Source organism: Zonotrichia albicollis, chromosome 4 (assembly GCF_047830755.1).
Source record: "Zonotrichia albicollis isolate bZonAlb1 chromosome 4, bZonAlb1.hap1, whole genome shotgun sequence".
Classification (NCBI taxonomy): domain Eukaryota; kingdom Metazoa; phylum Chordata; class Aves; order Passeriformes; family Passerellidae; genus Zonotrichia; species Zonotrichia albicollis.
This window is the reverse complement of record NC_133822.1, coordinates 62,323,926-62,343,171: the sequence shown is the minus strand read 5'-3', so window position 1 is coordinate 62,343,171 and position 19,246 is coordinate 62,323,926. Positions and strand designations below refer to the sequence as shown.

The window sequence follows — 19,246 nt, the reverse complement described above, 5'->3', positions numbered from 1 at the left end:
GAGCTGTTAATATACAAACTAGATAGTTTAATCTAGTTTCAGATCAAAACTAGATTAAAAGCAAAAAAAAAACCTCTTGCATGGTAGAAAATTAAGAGGGGGAACACTTATTCCAAGGCATGAGGAGTTTCCAAAATTAGATTGTTCAGCTGATATTGGCTTTGGGAGCAGCTGCTGGGAATGTAGCCTGGCCATCTGAACACATTTCTATGCATTGCTCTCACTGATATGAAATAATCTATGGCCATTTATTCCTGCTTCATATCTGCCACACAAGGCTAGTAGCTGACATGTTGCAAATCCATCTCCCAAATTTCTCTTGAAAGCCCTTGTTGAAGAGGCCTTGCCTACCCCTGATGTGAACTTGCATGAGCCCATTCACCCTGGAGGCTGGGGCTCAGCCTCACGTGGCTGAGCTGCTGCCTCGGAACCAGGCTGCTCCAGGGATATGTAGGAGGCTCAGAATTACATCTAATAATAAAGTAATAGCATCTTTATGCATTTTTTAATATATCCTCTTAAGTTCAATTAAGAAATCTGATTATTTTCACAAAAATGGCAGGGCCATACAATATTAATTTAGAGGTTTCTTTGAACCTGAAAAAGGTAATTATTTCTGAATAAAGGAGAAGGGGATAGTGCAAGTCAAACCTCATGATTAGTGCTCCCTGATCTTTCATGCTGTTAGAATTTAATACTGAATCAAATTCAAATGAAACAAATTAGAAGAGCCCTAAAATATGATTCAGTGCAGCTCTGGACCTGATCTCTGAGCTTGATTTATTTTAAAAGAAAGTATTAATGGTTAAGCAATTACTGATTATGTTTAATATTTTTCTCTTCTTTATTATTTTAATAAAGACATATGGAAATCAAAGTGTGATTTTTTTAGTGTGATTTCACATCTGAATTTTAGTCTTTATTCACTGAAATATATTTTCCTTGAAATAAGTGTTTTCCTTTACTGTTTATTAAATGAAAGATACAAAAATGCTCTCTTCTTAGGAGTCTTATCTTGCATCCCAGACAAAGTCAACTTTTTGTAAGGAAAAAACCAATTGCAACATGGCATATAAGTCTCATTTTGCCTAAATCATGAGACATCAAGGGGATTTCTCCCCAACTCAACGAAACCTCCTTATCCAAATTAACAAGGATGCATACTAATTCATGCAGATTAATTCTTTGGATATGAGAAAGTTTGCACTTGGTCAGTTTTCATCTCATGACCTTTTCAAAAATAATTTCTCAGGTGATTTTTTTCCCACCTCTCCAGTATTCCCTCAGAGAATTCCTGTGAAAAGAAGTAATCTATGGAAACACATTATTATCAAGCAGAATTTACTTTTCAGAGTTGAGCTTTCTTTAACATAACAGCGGATGTTTTTGGCATGGGCAATGTAAACAGCCGGACAATGCGGATGCAGAGAGAAACATCCCAGCACTGCTTCTGAATTTTAAACTGCTCTTAAGACATGCTATTAACATCATAGCTACCCTAATATTCTGTGATTCATTTCTGTGGGTAGTAAAACACATAAACATGGCTATAGGCATGAAGAGGAGAGCAGAGACTTTCTTCACTACTTTTACTCCGCTCTGGTGGAGGTTATTTGGCTGCAGGCTCCTCTCATTGCTGCAGTTTCAGCCTGAAATTTAACTTTGTTAACAGGAAATTTCCTCAGCCATGCTGAATGGGGCTGGAGATGTGAAATGTGTACCAGTACCTTATCTTCCCATTCCAGCAGAAGCTTGAGCCAGGCCCATTTTCCTTGTCCTGCCTGGCTTGGGGCACGTTGGGAGCTCCACTCACTGCCAGAAGTGCTCGGTGTGCTGGCAGCGTAGGGGACACTGCCACCCAAGCTTGGAGAGTGTTTGCTAGGTCTTGGCAGAATGGGGAAAAAGAGGAATGAGTACAGTTAAATCCAAGGCTTCACAAGTCAGTTTTATTGCAATTTGAGTTTGTTTGCAGCAGCAAAGGGCAATGGGAGTACTTGTGTGGTTTGTTTTGATGGTAGACATCATAGACATTTTTTATGAGAAAGTTAAGATTACAAAGAATCCCTGAGTAAATAGATTTGTGCCTTTATTGTCCAAAATTAGTGTAAGATTAGGAAATAATGTTTTGAATAAGACATTAACCCAGCTTTGATCTAGCTATGTACTATTCTCAGGACCTTACAGAAATAAGTTACTGAAACAATTTTATTGTTGATGATAAACTGATCACTGAAAGTTCCAAGAGAGACAAAGAATGACTGAAAATTTAAGAAAGGAACAAGGAAAACAGATCTGAAGTTTGGCTAAATATATTACTGTCAATGAGAAAAATGTGAATGTGGTCATCCAGAAATTTGATAAACTTTATGAAAAAAACCAAAAGAGTACATAAGAAGACTGACAGAAAAGATTTTCCCCTGAACTCAAAAGTCAAACTGTGAAGTCAAACATTTACACATTATAAGATGCATTTATTGATGTGGGCTTTTTTACATGTGGACATTTTTTATATGTAGGCATATGTGGAAAAACAGATATTATTCAGAAGAAAAAAGTTTTAATGTGAAGTTTTGGGTCAAAGTGGGAGAAGACCTAATAAAGAATTCTAAAAAACTCCAAACGATAAAATTATGCAGAAACATGATAAACAAAATATCACCTGGGGGAAAAATGTGAGAATTTACAAAGTGTATTAATAAAATGAAAATATGTCTTTTACTGAAAGGAAGCAAACTGTTAAAATCATTAGTAATTTAAAAAAAAAGAAGAAAAACTAAGATTAAATCTCAGAATGATATGTTTAGAATAATTATGGCACTGAAAAATTTCATGTAGTTACATCTATCAATTAGAAGTTCCTGCATAATTTTGACAAACTATTCAATTTTGGGTTTCACCAAAATAAATTTATCCAAGGAAATTAAATTGAACTTTGCTGTAAGTCAAGCATAGTAGTTAATGGTTTTGGCTGATGAACATCTTTCCTCAACAATAACACAACCGATCAAACATCTTAGATAAAAGCCAGCATGGATGATGACATTAGCATGTCATCATCACACAGACAACATCAATTATGAGAAGCATAACTCTAGCACTTCCAACTATCTGTCATCACCTGGAATAATTAAAAATGAAAAAGCTAGCTGGGGAAAGGATTTAAATATTTTTCTTTCTCATGTTGCGCCTCAACAGATATCATTAGGGTATTACTGACTCACATTTTATTTGATAAAAGTCCCCATAAAAGATTTTGCTGTCATGAAGGGAAATCCCATGCAAACAAAGACACCTTTTATAGTGCCACTGTAGGCAAAATTTTTTCCTGCTGCTTTTGCATTCTGTATAAAAGCAAACAGAGAGTATTTGGGGTTGGAAAGGACCTTTAAGGAGCATCAAGTTCATTTCCTGCTGTGGGCAGGGACATCTTTTACTGGACCAGGTTGTTCAAAGTTCATCCAAGCTGTTCCTGAATGTATTGACTTATGAAAATTAAAACACTTACCTTGGAGTTATATCATGCAACTAATTTTAAAACAAAATTCCTCCTCCAAAATGATAAAAATCGAAATTATAGGATGGTGTTTTATCAGAGCACACCTAGGTTACTTGCAGTTCAGATAGTTTGCTGACAATTGTGGACTATTTTCAGACATATATCTCAAAATTCATTACCAATCCAGTGTTTTGTAAGTTTGAGGAATATTACTAGCACTTTATGAAATTAATTCTTAAAAATCTGTGTTAACTCTACCACAATCTCTATCCTTTCATGAGGAATGTGCACATTTCAGTGGGAAGAGGTTGGAAAACTGTGCTGCGAGAGAATTAGATCATGGTGCAAGACCAACAGTTCTGCCTTTATAGCTGCTCCAATGTGCACATGAGCTCTCCCAGGCTGTGAGAGTGTCTATTCTAGAAAGGCAGATCTGCTTGTCCATGCAGATCCACTGCACGTTAGACTTTGGGTTCACACAGCACCAACTACACGTCATTCAACAAGAATAAACGTGGAGTTGTATTTTAATGAGGCAAAAAATTGTTAAATGATAAATTAGGCCTATAAATAATTTGAGGTTTGTGTTCTGATTTTGTACTGGGGCACATGAGAGCAGCCCAGAGGACACATCTCTTACAAAATGGTATTATTGCCTGTTCAGTCAATGAGCAGAATATGCAGGAATATGAAAAGCTTATGAAGGCTTCAGGGTTTTCCCAGCCCATACTGGTTATTGTCAAGGGAAGTTTGCCAGAATATGAGAGGTGTCAGTTTCCAAAAGGCCTGTGTCTGTTGTCTTTAAAAGGAGCACATTGGACACCATGTTCAGGAGTCTGAGGCACTCGATGAAGCCTCTGGAATGAGGGTGGAGAAAATTATAGGGCAAACTGGAAGCATGGCAGCTCCTTCATCAAGAGAACTGTACTTACAGAGAGGTCCTGGCCAAGAAAATAACATGCTGTGGAATCTGAGTTACAGTCTTGCCTGACAAGTGTCCAGGATGGGTTCTGAGTATGTGGAATTTGACTCACCTGCTTAATGTCATGCTCCAGTCAGGAAAAACTCTCAGCAGAACTTGTTTGCTGTAGGTACAATATCTCATTGATGAAGCTAAATTGGTTTCAGCTCTGAAGTCAAACTGCTCACAGCTGCTTCAACGGTGAAGAGAAGCATTGTCAAGGAGCTGTTTGAGAGAAGCAGATTGATGTAGAAACAGTTTGTATAATGAATCTCAAATAATTGAGATTTCTTAAGCTCTCAAGGTGTGCTTCAAATAAAGGAGACCCATATATAGGCCCTTTATTGTTTTAAAATTCCGTTATTTCTTTGTCTTTTACTTTTTTTTCATGAACAGGAAGTTTACATGTAGTTTATGTCTTGGAAATTCCCCTTTGTGTCACTGGGCAGTGATTCCAGTGGGAAGTATCACAGTAATGGAGTACCCAGAATAAATTAGAATATTGGAGAACCTCTGTGCTATCTAGCATCATTGGAAGAGAATAATTTGTTTCAGAAACTTGGAAGAATATATAGTGATTTCTATATATAGAATATATAGAATATATAGTGAAGCACTTGAACTGAAGCACTTGAACTTAGAGCCAAAGAAAATGGCTCTAAGTACAGGTCATCTTGAAAAATCATCACACTAAAGTAATTTAGGTACAGTGGGTTTCTATTCAAAGTGAGAAGGGACATGTTTACAATGAATAGTGAACTTCTTGCCCATTAAAATTTTCAGTGTCGAGTAATTGGATTTTGTTTCTTTTCAGTTTGTTTGCTTTTATGCAGTAAGGAGTGTGAAAGTGTATTCAACGTGTCAGATTCTTTCTACTCAGAAATACAGACTGAGTGTAGGTATAAAATGTGTTTCTCCTCTCATAATATGATGACAATTGATTCAATCTGGTTTTTGTGAACTGCTTCTCCAAAAAGCATCAATGATCTCTTTCAAAGAGAACTTTCTCAGCTGCTCTGTAGTGTACAAAAAGAAATGCAAGGAATAATATGAAAATAAATGGGGTTTAGTGTTCTTTAACTGTTGCTGTTTAGTATGGGAGAACAAAATTATAGGAATACAACACCCAAATTATTTCAGAAGCCTCCCAAGTCTCCATCTTCAATCTGGAGATAAATATCACGTATTATTCAGAATTTTATGCTATTGAAATTCCCAAAAGGTACTTTTGTTTTGATTCTTTACCTCCTTTTCCATACAAATCTCATTGTCCCTGATAGCATTCTGCTAAGCTTAGAAGAGTCTGTTCCTTAGGGGATTCTTCGAAAAAAGAAAACACACAGTTTAAAATACAATTACAGTTCCATAACGATTTACTAACCTAGTTTTTAGAGCATTCAGAGTTGTTGGAGCAGTTGTCTGTTATCCTCTTGCATATGTACTTAGAAATTGGAAAACTTCAGGATGGGACATGTCACCTAACATCCAATTCCACCACTGTGGAGCTGCACTCAGTGCAGCTCTGCTTTCACTTCTGTAAGAAGAAAAAGGGAAAGAGGAGTGTTTAATTCTCTCTATATGCTGTATGGGGATGTTAATAGAATTTTCAGTTCCAAAAGCTTTATGTTTTTGAAGAAAAATAATGAGCAGCAACAATGGGAACCAGCCAGGCAAAATTTCCTGTGCCTGTTAAAAGATTTGCAGAACTTGCAAATTCTTGGGGAATTAGTGCTTTTGACTTAATTTTTGACTTAATCACTTTTTAATTTGTGAAAATTTATTCTCAATGGAATCTTTCTAAAGGTGGAGATCAGTATTGGATACAAAAGACATTTAATTTTCCCTGGAAATAATGAAAATAGTGAAGCCCTCTGATCTCAGCCGCTGGCAAATTAATACACAAATAAAATTAGAGATGGTTTCCAATTTTTTTTTCAATGATAAGGAGTGAAAGCTAATTATTCAACAAAAATAATAATGTTTAAAATACTGACAAAATCTTGTTTTATGATGGGTACATGCTGTATCAATTTACTTAAACCCTAAGACTGAAGGAAAGGAGAAAGTTTCTTTGCTCAGTGCTCCAGGTCTTTTGTAGCTGCTCTTGACTACAGAGAGCTTCTTAGGATTTTTTCCCGAACAAGCAGAGGATAAAACAAGTCTGTCCTGCCACAGACATCTAAAAGTTAGATGCCTTGAATAAGGTCTTGTAGTCAGTGAAGAGAAACACTCTGTAATTCACCTCAGCCTGGTTAAAGCACTTCAGTTGAGCAGGGTGGGACTACATCCATCTATCTGTAGATTGTGAGACAGAGGTTATAGTGACCAATTTAGATACAGAAGTGCAAAATCAGAAGTAAATCCCACAACAGTGCTTACTCAGGCCATTTATGGAGCTTCCTTCTCTTTCCCCTACACAGTAGAACTTAGTAACTTCAGAATTCAAATTTTTCTATATAAAAAAGTTTAACATTTGATAATGCTTCTCATTTTTGTTATCAATAATTTTGAAAATCATTAATATAATTTTGTAGAAGCATAAATCCTTCAAATTTCTTTGAGAAGATTCTTTAATTACATTCCTTTGCCCTGTTTTTCCACATATTGCTTCCCGTTGAGTAATACCTTACTCATCTTACAGTTCTTGTTGTGATATGTGGTATTTCTGTTACTATAATTAGACATATATTGGTGTAAAAAACTTTCCCTCTAGATTGGCTGCTCTAATATAGTACTTATCTTGTTCTATAAACCTATCCTGAATGATCAACCTTTGACAAGGATATATTGATTTTTCTTTTCCCCTTTCACATTTCTATCAATCCTGCCTTGCTGCACATTGTACTAGACTCTGCATGCTTTGAAATTTTCAGAAGCATTGCTTAACTGAAATGTTTTTCTTAGTCTGGTAATATTACCATACTGTCTATGATGTTCCAAAGGTTTTTAATTTCATGTTAAGATGAAAAGCGGTACTGTAATTTTCAAGGCCATTGACAAGGTGTGGTGGGTTGACTCGGTTCACCAGCCAAGCACCACTCAGCTCTTCTGACTCCAGCAGGACAGGGGAGACAATAGGAAGGGCAAAGGTGAGAAAACATGTGGTTAAAAACATTTAATAAGCAAAATAAAGAGGAATAATAAAATGGAATAAAAAATTAATACAAAAGTAAACACTGACCACCTCCTGCAAATAGGTCAATGCCCAGCCAGGCTCTGAGCAGTGTCTCTCATCCCAAAATACCTGCCTGCTCCCCAAGTTTTTATTGCTAAACCTGTTTTTATATGGCAGAAAGTATCCTGCTTAATCAGTTTGTGTCAGTTACCTTTATTGTGTCTCCTCCTAACTTCTTGCACACCTTCAGCCTACTCACTGGGAGGCAGAGTGGGAATATCTGGATGCCATGGAAGGACTTCTCAGCAATAACCAAAACCCAGGTGTGTTATCTGCATTTTCAAAACAACACATGGTCCAAACCAGCACCATGAGAGACCGCCATGAACCAAATCCATCCATCCCAGCTCAATCTCTAGCCCTTAGTCCATACAATGGATGCCACACTCAAGTCTCACACTATCCAATACAACCTTACTAAGCACCACTCTCGTTCATGTCGTGTGATACACATATGTACAGATAGGATTCTCATAGTCTATGGGTCACCCCTGTAAAACATCCATAAAATGTCCATTGAGTTGTGTGATGCATGACTGGGCCTTCAAGTGTTGTGGTGGCTGCTCAGGACAGGAGAGGTTGTGTTAAATTGTTCCCTCATGTTGGGTCATTGCAGTGCTTGTCCGTCTTGCATGGCTCATTCTCCATCGCTTCAGGTGATTCTTGACAAAGTACTTCCTATAACATGGAAATCAATTCACATTTTACTTTCCCCCAGGGTTTAATGTCCTTGGGACACACAACAGATATCCCCATTCTCCCACATTACCCATGAGCTGTATCCAGGTCTTTGAGCAAATTGCCCTGTAGCCCTGGCACTGCTGACCTGCAGGTGCCTTGTGCCAGAGACTCCAATGGAGTGGTGCATCCTGGCAGCAGCACAGAGAGCATTTCTCTCATCTGGTCCTGCCTGGAGTGGCCCAAGGGGACTGCATGAACCATATGCTGCTTGATCTGTGCAACAGTTTGTTGTTCAGGGCCTCAGTCAGAACAGATGTCTTGGACCACTCAAGAGAAAGATCTCACAATCGGACTGCGAGTCTTGAAATATGCATTCTACAGAAAATCATAGTGCCTAGGAAATTTTATTTTTTTGTCTGCTAATCAGTGGGGACATGACTTCTGTCTCATTTTATCTGTTGGGATATGACGATGCCCCATCTCATTCCCCATAACTGGATCTCTCATCTTCCTTTGTTTTATTGAAAAATCAGCTTTTGGAACAGTGAGAATTTTTCTCTCCTTTTTCTCAAACACTTCTTCTGCTTTATTGTCCCACACAACTATGTTTTGGAGCATACAAGGCCTTCTTCAAGTATTAAAGAGAAATAGCAGTGCTCAACCAAACTGCAAATACAGCTATCTACACAAAACTTCAGCGTAAAAGGACCATTCCTAGGCTTTTCTGATGTCTGAAAAAATGAACCAGAAAATGCAACTACTGGGAAAACGCACAAAGGAAGTCCACAGTTAACTCAAGACATTACAAAAATAAAGGAAGCTTTCCAAGGCTAGGGATTAAGGGATCAGTGCTGACCCAGATCTGCTAACACTGGGCAGCACAACTAGAAATATTCTTTATCCTTCACAACTCTGCCTCTTTTAATTTTTTTTCCAGTGTTGTCAATATGTCCTTATTTATTTTTTAAATTGAATTTTTTTTTTCATAATCATTCAATAACACCTCAAATCACATTAAGACCACTTTTGTCTTCACATACAGAGCTGTATGTTCAAAGTTCTTTAAGGAGGACTGCATATCCTCTCTTGTTCCTTCGTCTTGCTTGTAAGGTAAGTTTTCTCCCAAATTACATTCTTTCAGAAAGCCTCCAGCTCCCCACCATTAAACTTACTCCACTGCATGTTCATTCTCCCCCAAACCATCTATCTGTCTATTCTCAGGGCACCTGTAGAAGCTTGACTGTCCAGAAACATCTCGGCATAGTTTGGAAGGAAACCTCCTCAGCCTAACACCTTGTTCTCCCCTGACCACCTCTGATAGCTGACCAGGGACCTGCAGACAGGTTTGAGAATTTCAATGTTAATTATGCAGGACAATTTCTACTTTTCATCGGCAATATTTTATTTGATTTAGTATTGGAAGTATCTTTTCTCCTTTGTTCCGGACTTCTATCTCCCCACAGCATTTAGCTATAGCAGTGATTACCTAAGAATGCTGAAAAAGCAGATGTTATGGTTTAGTATTAGCTGGAAGGTCTTATCTTTGTCCTGCTGATTACAAGTTTATGATTCAAAAACATTAACAAAAATATGGGCTAGAAAACTAAGCAGAATAGACCTCTTAAGGATGCCATTTGAAATATCTTCAAAGTATGAATGTAGAACAATTGCAACTGAATGTATAACAATTGCAACTGCTCTTCAAGAAGAAATTTTAAAAAATTATTTGTACGCACAGGCATAATTTCCCCTAGAGCATTTCTTCTATGCTTACCTCCGACTTGCTCTTGATTTATCTAATAAGTTCATTGAAGAAAAATAAAATGCATATAATTTACATCTTTGGTCACTAAGTGAATTGCTCGAAGAAAAAAAAAAAACTAAATTGAGTCCATGTGACATCTTTAATTTCCATTTCTCTCTGATCAGTCTTCTAGAAATTTGCAATACTCCAACATTTTTCAAGTATTTGGCATAACAAAATATATTCAAATATATTCTAAAACAGTTCTCAGATTACTGTATGAATTATCACCAGTGAATTGTGTGTGAAATTCCTCTGGAACTGTTGACTTGAATACATATATTAAATCTAAATATTCACTACTCCCACCATCACTGTCCCCACAGTGTGTTCCAGTTTTCATATTAAAATTAATTTGACTTCCATTTACCTTTGTAAAGACTAAAGCAAAGAAAATGAATACTCCAGCACTGTCTGCAGTTTTTCTTTCCTTTTGCTTACTAAATTATTCTCCTGTAATTTCCTTTTAGTTCTGATATTTTAATAGAAATTTTCTGCGACTTCTTCAACTGAGATATGTTTCATATCACAATCCTTCTGAATTTATCAGTTTAAATGCTTGTTATTCCTTTATAGCACAGATTTTTCCAGGTCTCACATGATTCTCTTTGGATTTTTGGATATTTGAAGATTTCCTAATTCTGTCTCTGAATTCTTTAAACAAGTTTGTCTCTATATACTTAGAACAGCCCCTTTCAAAAGTTAGCATTGTGCTTGAACATCTTTAATCCCTTACACCATCTTCCCATGAAGTCTCAGTCTCATCTCCCTAGGTTGTGTCAAAGATGTTTTCCCAATTCCCCAGTAGCAAGGCTGTTATTTCATTTTACTTTTTCCCGTTTGTTTCCCACCTTTGGGTTTTCAGTGAATTGCTTTCTGACAGTTAGATATGAGATACTGCTTTCCCATAGCCAAAGTCCTCCCTTCCTGAAACCAGAAGTGTGTACTCAACACCGACAATCTAATCCCTTGCTTTGCCTGCACCTTGACACATGGGATTCTTATAATCAAAAGGTTATATGGATAGCAAAAATCTGCCTTTATTACCTGTCCTTTGGATGGTTCTGATGGCAGCTCAACTCTTCATCTGTCTCCTCTTCTGATTTTCTGCTTCATGTAAGTTTCCGAGCACAAAACAATGTGTTCTTCCCCCTTTTAATCTTCACCCACAGATAGTGTACAACCTTCTTTCCTGTCTTTTCCTGTTCCTTATGTGATGCTATTTTGTTGTATTACAAAGACAGTACCAAATGTTCTTTTTATTGAGAAAGGGGGAAATTCAGGCAAAGGGATTTCTTTATTTTTGACTTTTATCTCAAAAAGTCTTCTACTCTTAGACTTCCTCAAAACTTTATATGATGTACATAAAAAAGAACTTATCCTTTTTCTGCATGAGAAGAGAAAATGAGCTATTCCCTGCCTGGCAAGACAGAAAAAAAGCCTTGTTTTTCTCATATACTTTAGATTCTAGACAGATAAAAGCAACAGAAAGGCTGAGGCTGGAAGGGACTTCTGCAAGTCATCTAGTCCAACCTTTTACTCAAAGCAGAACAAAGTTCAGGTCAGGTTGCTTGGGATTTTATCCTATGAAGTTTTGAATATCTCCACAGATGGAGAAAACAATGAAGAATTTTTAATTCTGTTCAATAAAATTATCTTGGTTATGATTTCACATAAATGCCCCAACTGTCTTTGAGCATATATTTCATGTATGTTATATGTTTTGACTTCCTACAGAAGTCAGCAGTGATTGGGAGAGCACTGGAAGGTTTTATTTTTCTGACAGTCTAGAACCTGTTGTAATTACATAAACTTCTTATGAGGAAGAGCAGGGAGAGAAAGTCCTGAGAGGGCTGACATCTAGCCTTGGTTTAAGGCGGACACTTATCTTATCAACCTACTGTTAATAAACTTGCTAAAACAGTAAAGAGCCAGATTTAATTTTAACTTGCTTTACTGGCCTGCTTTAGCAATGGCTAAAGGTGATAGCTTGGAAAAATATTAATCAGAGTCAGCTATTTAAAGTCAGACATGTTTTTTGGCAGTTTCTTCAGGGAAGTTCATCTAACAGCCATCAACCATGAAGATTCTTAGCTACCTCCTGGTTTACCGAAAGTTCCTGCTCATTGTCCTCACCCCACTGCTTTTACTTCCACTTCCACTTATCATCAAAACCAAAGTAAGTGACCTGCTTGGACAGATAATTATTTTGCACCTGTATGTAAAGATTGAGATTTCCAGACCTTTTCAGATTAACAGAATCACAAATATTTTGAGTTGGAAGGGACCTTGAATGAATAATGATAATTGCATTGTGATTATTTTTCTGCCAATTCAGTGTATTTTCACAGAAATTTAGAGAAGACAGCTTCAACATAAAATTCTATACTGGGTGTATAAAGCTCAGAATCACATATTTGTTTTCTAACATCTGGACTACATTGAAATTATTGTTATCATTATTATTTTTGGACTCTTAAACAGCTCTGTATAATTGACAATGGAGATGAATTTTCAGGAAAAGATCTGCAATTACTTTTTGTTTAATAAAGGATTTTAAGTTCATCACTTTTTGTGTTGTCTGCTAGGAAATGACCGAATTCAGTGAGCTGACAAATTCCCTCTGGTTCCTAAATAGAGCAAAATCTATAGTTTTACTTTACTGGAAATAAATTGTGGCATTCACTAACTCTTGGGACAATTCCAAGCTGATGAAACAGCTATCTAACAATGTCATTAGTGACTCTATTTGGTACAGCTCTGATGCCAGCAGATTGAAATGGAATTCTGCGATGTGTTATCATGTGTGTGTTATACATACCATGTATGAAAATACATGAAAATTTGTTTCAGAAGTCTTTGCCTCACAGTTACATGGTGGGTACAGAGCAATGTGCTTCTAACTCTCACATCACATTCCAATATTTGATTTCCTTTCTGAGAGGAAACTCATGGGAAATTCCTAATATCATAAGACTTTAATGAGATGAACATTTGCTAGGTGAATGGATATTTAGAATTGTTTCATACATAACAAAAATTTCTTTCCCAAAATAAATGATAGCCACAGCTGACTGACTCAGGTTTAATATTGTTGTTTTCCAGTCAAAGGTTCCAAGAGCAACATCATTAAGCTGCTCCTTTCCCAGTACAAAACATCTCTGATGTTGTTGAGTAATTTCATACCCTAACCAGGGGCACTAAGAGTTCCAAACCATTTTCCTTAAAAGCAGAAATATAAATTTAAAACTACACAAAAGAGATTTCTAATACTCTGGAAAAAAAAATAGATTTAATTCACCTCATTATATTTGTCTGGGGCTGCATTTTACAGACACCATTGAAAATTATTCTCCTGAGAGGAAAAAAAAAAAAGATAAAAAAAGGAAAAGAAAAACCTCCTGGTTTTAAGGAGTTGAAGCAAAAGACACTTGCTAAATATTCAAGTCTGAAAAACAACAATGTTTCCTGTCAGAATTGCATGATACCTTTTTTGCTAGATGATATCCTTGCCTTATTGCTACTGATGACAAAACATTTGCCCAATTACTGACTGCGAGTACTCCTGGACTCTTAAAGGTTTGCTTACAGAGTCAAAATGCTTTTGATTTATAGGAATTCATGGCCTGAGAATGCTTCAGAATGACCTAGAAGGTGATTAATTGTCCTTGAAAGAACAGGCAGCTGACTTTTTTCCCATTGTTCCTGAGTGATAGAATTGAAATAATTTTACAATTTTACTATTTCAGAAAAAATTCTGTACACCTATTTTACTGAGTGTGTTTCATATCTCAGCAGGATTGTCAATAGCACACAATAACTACCCTAAACACAGGTCCTTTGACTCATACTTTTTCCAGCTGTGGGGACTCTCTCTACTGATGGAGATGTGCTTTTAGAATTGTGGTTTTTTTTCCCCTGGATGATCAGCTCAGGTTGTTATTGGTGCCTTTTGTATTCTAGGAAGCAGAATGTGCATACACGTTGTTTGTAGTTGCCATCTATTGGCTCACAGAAGCTTTGCCACTGGCTGTTTCAGCTTTGCTGCCTGCCTTTATGTTCCCCTTGTTTGGTATAATGGCATCCAAGCAGGTAACCTTTATTTTTCTCTGGTTTATACTGTGCATATCAGGAATCAAAACTCCAAAGAATGAAACATGTGATGTTGAAACCTGTCAGGCAAATGCATGGATTAGCTGAGTGCCAATCACAACAGTTCTGCCTCAGGACTTGCTTACATGCTTTGTCTTCAGGACTTGTTCACATTTTTAAAATAATTTCTTTAATAATTTCTCCTAGATAGTGGCTCAGTGTTTAGATGTCAGTTGATGGGAAAATGTTAGGTAGTTATGAAACATCCTTAATATTACAGAGGCAAAATGTCACAATAACGACATCATTTGCAAACTGCTGACTATACACCTTCGTGTCAAAGAGATGAAATCACAGCTAATCATAATATAAATCTATGCTTAAAGTTGTTACTTTACCTGTTGGATAGATAAAAAAGTAACAAGAACAACATTTAATTGCTGATTTAGTATGCATGTGAGATGTGACTGACAATTTTGGATTGTTCTATCTGAAACTTTATTTTATATTTTGTTTTAACAATATGAACTTTAATGCATTTATCCTTGAATCATTAGGTTAAATGCATTTAATAGTTCCGATGACCTAATTTTAAGAAAAAAGAGTCTCTTTATTTATTTCATAATATAATCTTATTGATTTTTTTCATTAAATTGGTATTACCAAAGGCTAAAAGAAATTCACAGTTTAATTTTAAAAATGGCTTTATTTCCTTTTTGGTTTTTGGGTTTTTTTATTTTGTTTCAGGTAGCATCTGCTTATTTTAAAGACTTTCATCTGCTGCTGATTGGAGTGATTTGTTTGGCAACGTCAATAGAAAAATGGAATCTTCACAAAAGAGTGGCTTTAAAAATGGTGATGCTGGTGGGTGTCAACCCTGCATGGTATGTGCTAAACAGTGTCTTGAAGGATAATAATATTTGTGGAAATCTGTATATTCCAGAAATAATTGCCTACTGCTCTTTCTACAGTAGAAATCCAGCCTTTCTTTTTTACTCAAACAAAGCAGATATTTAAATTGATGTGAAAGGTTTGTAGGTGACACTTTAATATTTTGCTGAAATCCTAATTGAAAGTTCCCTGTAGTGCTTCTATTCCTAATGAGGATCCTTCTGAACAAAAAGTATGATTAGATTGTAAATAATACAGGGGTCCTGTTTCTTGATGGTCGTTGGAACATTCCCACCCAATGCCTACAATATAAAATTTGTTCTATGCTAATTTTTTTTTATTTCCATAGTGTTTTCAAAATCCTGGACATTCCCAAAAATACAAAAATAGTACAAATCCACAGTGAGGGGGAAAAAGTCCAAACATGAACTAAGCAGGTGGTGGGGAAGGAAAAACACATTAACATAATGTCTTTACTTAAGATGTCTTCCTTTGTCTACATATGAAAAAAAAAAGCAAAGGATAGGCACTTCCTCAGCTGGATGAGGGGATAAGGTAAAAGAAATCACACTTCCTGCTTACTGACTATCAACTCGTATTTTTGGTAGTGAAAAATCCTTTTCAAAGCTTTGCTTGCTTTACAAACTTGCAGAAAGAGTTTAGGCTGACAGAAGCATCTGTCAGCATTCAAGTAAGGCTGCTCATAAGATCTAGAGAGCAAGTTTAGCTTCCCAGAATACATCATGCTTGTGACACCTTGCCAGGAAGCAGAAAAGAAGCAAAGGGTCAGAAAACCAGAAACCCCAGTCCTAAAAAGTAAGATGCCTCTTAAGTGATTTAAATAATGACACCTCATAAGAATGCTGGATTATTTCTATTCATCAGTAATTTGACCAACCTAATTTTAAATATCACATGTATTTTGATTTAGTTGTACCTCTTTTGATAGCTTGTAGCTTTCTGTTTGGAAAAAATTCTCTTTACATTCTTGTTCTACGGCTTCCCATTATCTTAAGCTGTATTCTTGTGCTATGCAGGTTTAGTTATTTTGACTTCTCTTTTGAACACTCCTAAATTCTCATCTTTTAGCTGAAATGTTGAAAGGGAGATGACAAGTGGATGGTGTGCTGTGCTAAGCTGAGCATTGCTGGGGAGCTTGCTGTGAACAGTCAAACCTGAAGCCAGCATCTGAGGATACCTAAAGCAACTCCAGAGCTGTAACCCTGAGGAAGCACCCCTCATACCTATCACATTTCCTGGTCATGACAAAGGGATGATAAGGTCATGATGAAAGGATGAAATGATGATCATGATGAAATGATCTGTGCAGGATTAAATGATCTGTGAGGGTAGATCACCTCCCAGCACCTGCTGCTCATTGGCTGTGTCCACGGCAGGCACGGTGCAGCCTGTGCACACCGCAGCCTCACCCAGCCAATGCAGAGACATCACTGCATGAGACCTCTGCATTGCAGGCCAGAAAGTGTGCAGCAGTGAAAGTAAAACAGCAGGGGACTTCTGGATTTTCCATGATGTATTCTTCTGGAAAAACTGATGTGTATCAGACATATGTGGCCAGCAGGATCAGGACAGGGATGGTCTCCCAGTACTCAACACCAGTGAGGTTGTAGCTCAAATCCTGTGCTCAGTTCTGGACCCTTCACTTCAAGAAAGACATTGAGGTGCTGGTGCAAGTCTGGAGAAGCTGGTGAAGGGTCTGAAGCATGAGTCTTATGAGGAGCAGCTGAGAGAGCTGGGGTTGTTCAGTCTGAAGAAAAAGCTTCTCAGGGGAGACCTTATCACTGTCTACAACTGCCTTGAAAGGAGGCTGTAGCCAAGGGAATGTCAGCCTCTTCTGCCAGGTGAAAAGTGAAAGGATAAGAGGAAATAGCTTCAAGTTGGGCCAGAGGAGAATTAGATTGGATAATAGGAAAAATTTCTTCAGTGAATTGTTGGTCAGGCATTGGAACTGGATGCCAAGGGAAGTGATTGAGTCATCATCCCTGGAGGTATTTGAAGACATGTAGATGTGGCACTTCAGAACATAGTTTAGTGGTGGACTTGGCAGTGTTATGTTTATGGTTGCACTTGATGATCGTAAGGGGTTTTCACAGCCCAGATTTTTCTGTAATCCTTTAAAGGCTTTCTGTCATTTGAGCTAAGCAGTAAAGTGTGCAGACTAGCAGAGAAAGGTGAATACATCTATACAACCTGCAAGGGAAATAAAATACTGGGCTTTTTGCACTACAAAGCAAAGAGTGACTTTGTAGTTGGATATAATGGAATAATTATCCAAGATTTCATGCATAATATTTTTTAACAATGCCACAGAGAAAATAATGCAGAAAAACTAGGCCTGAACAGAATAGGATATATTTTATTATTTTGCAATCATTTTTAGAGTCCCTCAGTAGAGCCCATCACATTGTACCAAATGGTCACCTGACTATCCATTGTACCTGACCATCAATCCATCTAATGCTGGAAATTTATGATGAATAGTTTTAGAATACATTAGTGAATGTCTTAATTTGGTTTTTCTTTTAAAATCCCCTTGCAAGTTCTACTAAAATGACATTTTCCTACAGTATGAAAATTCATATTCAGTGTGCTTATTCTGACCTGTATTTTCTGCATAAGAAACAATTCTTCCTCAACTTCTGTCTGCAGACTTAATCCAAAACTGCCTAAATTAATGGGTTTTACACTACTGATGACAATTTGTGCTGAATCAGATCTGTGACTTGCTGGTCTATAGATCATTTCATCACTGCAGTTAAAAGTGCACAGGGAAAGACAAGGTTCCCCTACTGAGAAAAAATCCAGTTTGAAATGTTGTTGCTATTAGCTGAAATGAAAGGCTACAAGAGATATTTTGATGGTGTTTTTACATCATCAAATAATGTTTACATGATTTTATATAATAGCTATATTGGTTTCATGTACCAAGTAAAACTGACTTTTTTGTGAAGCTTCTGATCAAGGCTGCACAAAGAATTTTACAAATTGCACAGAAGTCTTCTGATAGAAAGGTGCAACACCACCATCCCTCCACTAAGTTCTCTTGCTGTGATGATGTATGGCAGGTGTTTCATAGCAGTGATAGCACCTTGGAACAGGGATTTGAGAGGACTGTTCACATTTCCAGCTCCAAGAAATGCAGTAAAAACAACATTGTGACCTGTATTCTAAATTTACAATATAATTTCACCAGATACAACATGGAAAGTTTGATTTTTCAGTCATTGATGCAATTCAGTGTATTGCATTACTATTTGTAGTAAACCTACAAAAAGTTGAGCCTAGACCAGATTACGGAGTTGTAATGACCCTTCCCTTTCCCATTTAATATTGAAGATGGCATTTACTGAAGCTCAAATAATGCCTATGCTTGTCTTGGTGCTCTGAGTAAGAGCTAAGTTTTGTACCTCTTTCTGAATTTTAAAAATTTCTTTCTGTAACAACCAAACTGGTATATCTAGAGAGCTTAACTAAGTGAAAACTCCAGGGTTTTGACCTAGACTGTACAATATGAGATTAATAGCGTCAGCCGCATAGCCATTTTAACTCTCATTTGAATTTGTTACATGCATGGTGTTCTTTCTTCAAAGATGGTTCATATACAGTATAATTCTGTAAATAATTATTATTGCTTCTGCTTCACTTTAAAGCATATTTCGACCTCTAAAATATGATAATTTCAGCGTCTTAGATCAAGACAATTTTAATTCTAAAATGTTCTCAGAATTATAATCTTAAAATTTTCAGTGTTTCAACTTTTCTGTTGACAAAGTTCTCATTTATATTAAATAGACTGATGACAGGAGGTGTTACTGTAGCAGTCACAGACTCTTCTCTCCTGTTCCAGGCTTACGCTGGGTTTCATGGTTAGCTGTGCTTTCTTGTCAATGTGGCTCAGCAACACCTCTGCCGCTGCCATGGTGATGCCAATCGTAGAAGCCGTAGCTCAGCAGATCATCAGAGCTGAAGCAGAAGCTGATGAGCTGGAGATGTCCTGCTCTAACGGCTCCATCAACCCAGCCCTGGAGCTGGACGGTAGGCACGCTGCAGTTCTGCCTTTGCCACCCTCAGTGGGCAGGAGGGAGCTCTGAAATGCCAGAGGAGTACTGGCATCTTCTCCTGCTT

The 19,246-nt window shown here is 37.0% G+C and overlaps 1 protein-coding gene and 1 long non-coding RNA gene across 2 annotated transcripts in view; one reads left to right on the top strand and one right to left on the bottom strand.

Annotated features, from left to right (window-relative positions):
- Positions 1-1,381: 1,381 nt before the first annotated feature.
- On the bottom strand, positions 1,382-11,281 carry LOC141728858 (uncharacterized). The gene is made up of 4 exons (XR_012580107.1): positions 11,165-11,281; positions 5,839-5,991; positions 4,531-4,682; positions 1,382-1,884 (listed from the first exon to the last, which is right to left on the bottom strand). It is a non-coding gene; the product is annotated as an uncharacterized LOC141728858 (long non-coding RNA).
- The window catches only part of SLC13A1 (solute carrier family 13 member 1), a 25,763-nt gene continuing 16,054 nt past the window's right edge, over positions 9,538-19,246 (top strand). Inside the window, exons 1-5 of the mRNA XM_074539975.1 lie at positions 9,538-9,656; positions 12,163-12,296; positions 14,081-14,209; positions 14,957-15,093; positions 18,969-19,156. Coding sequence (XP_074396076.1) covers positions 12,198-12,296; positions 14,081-14,209; positions 14,957-15,093; positions 18,969-19,156 — 553 coding nt within the window. The 5' untranslated portion in view covers positions 9,538-9,656; positions 12,163-12,197. The remainder of the gene's footprint in view (positions 9,657-12,162; positions 12,297-14,080; positions 14,210-14,956; positions 15,094-18,968; positions 19,157-19,246) is intronic.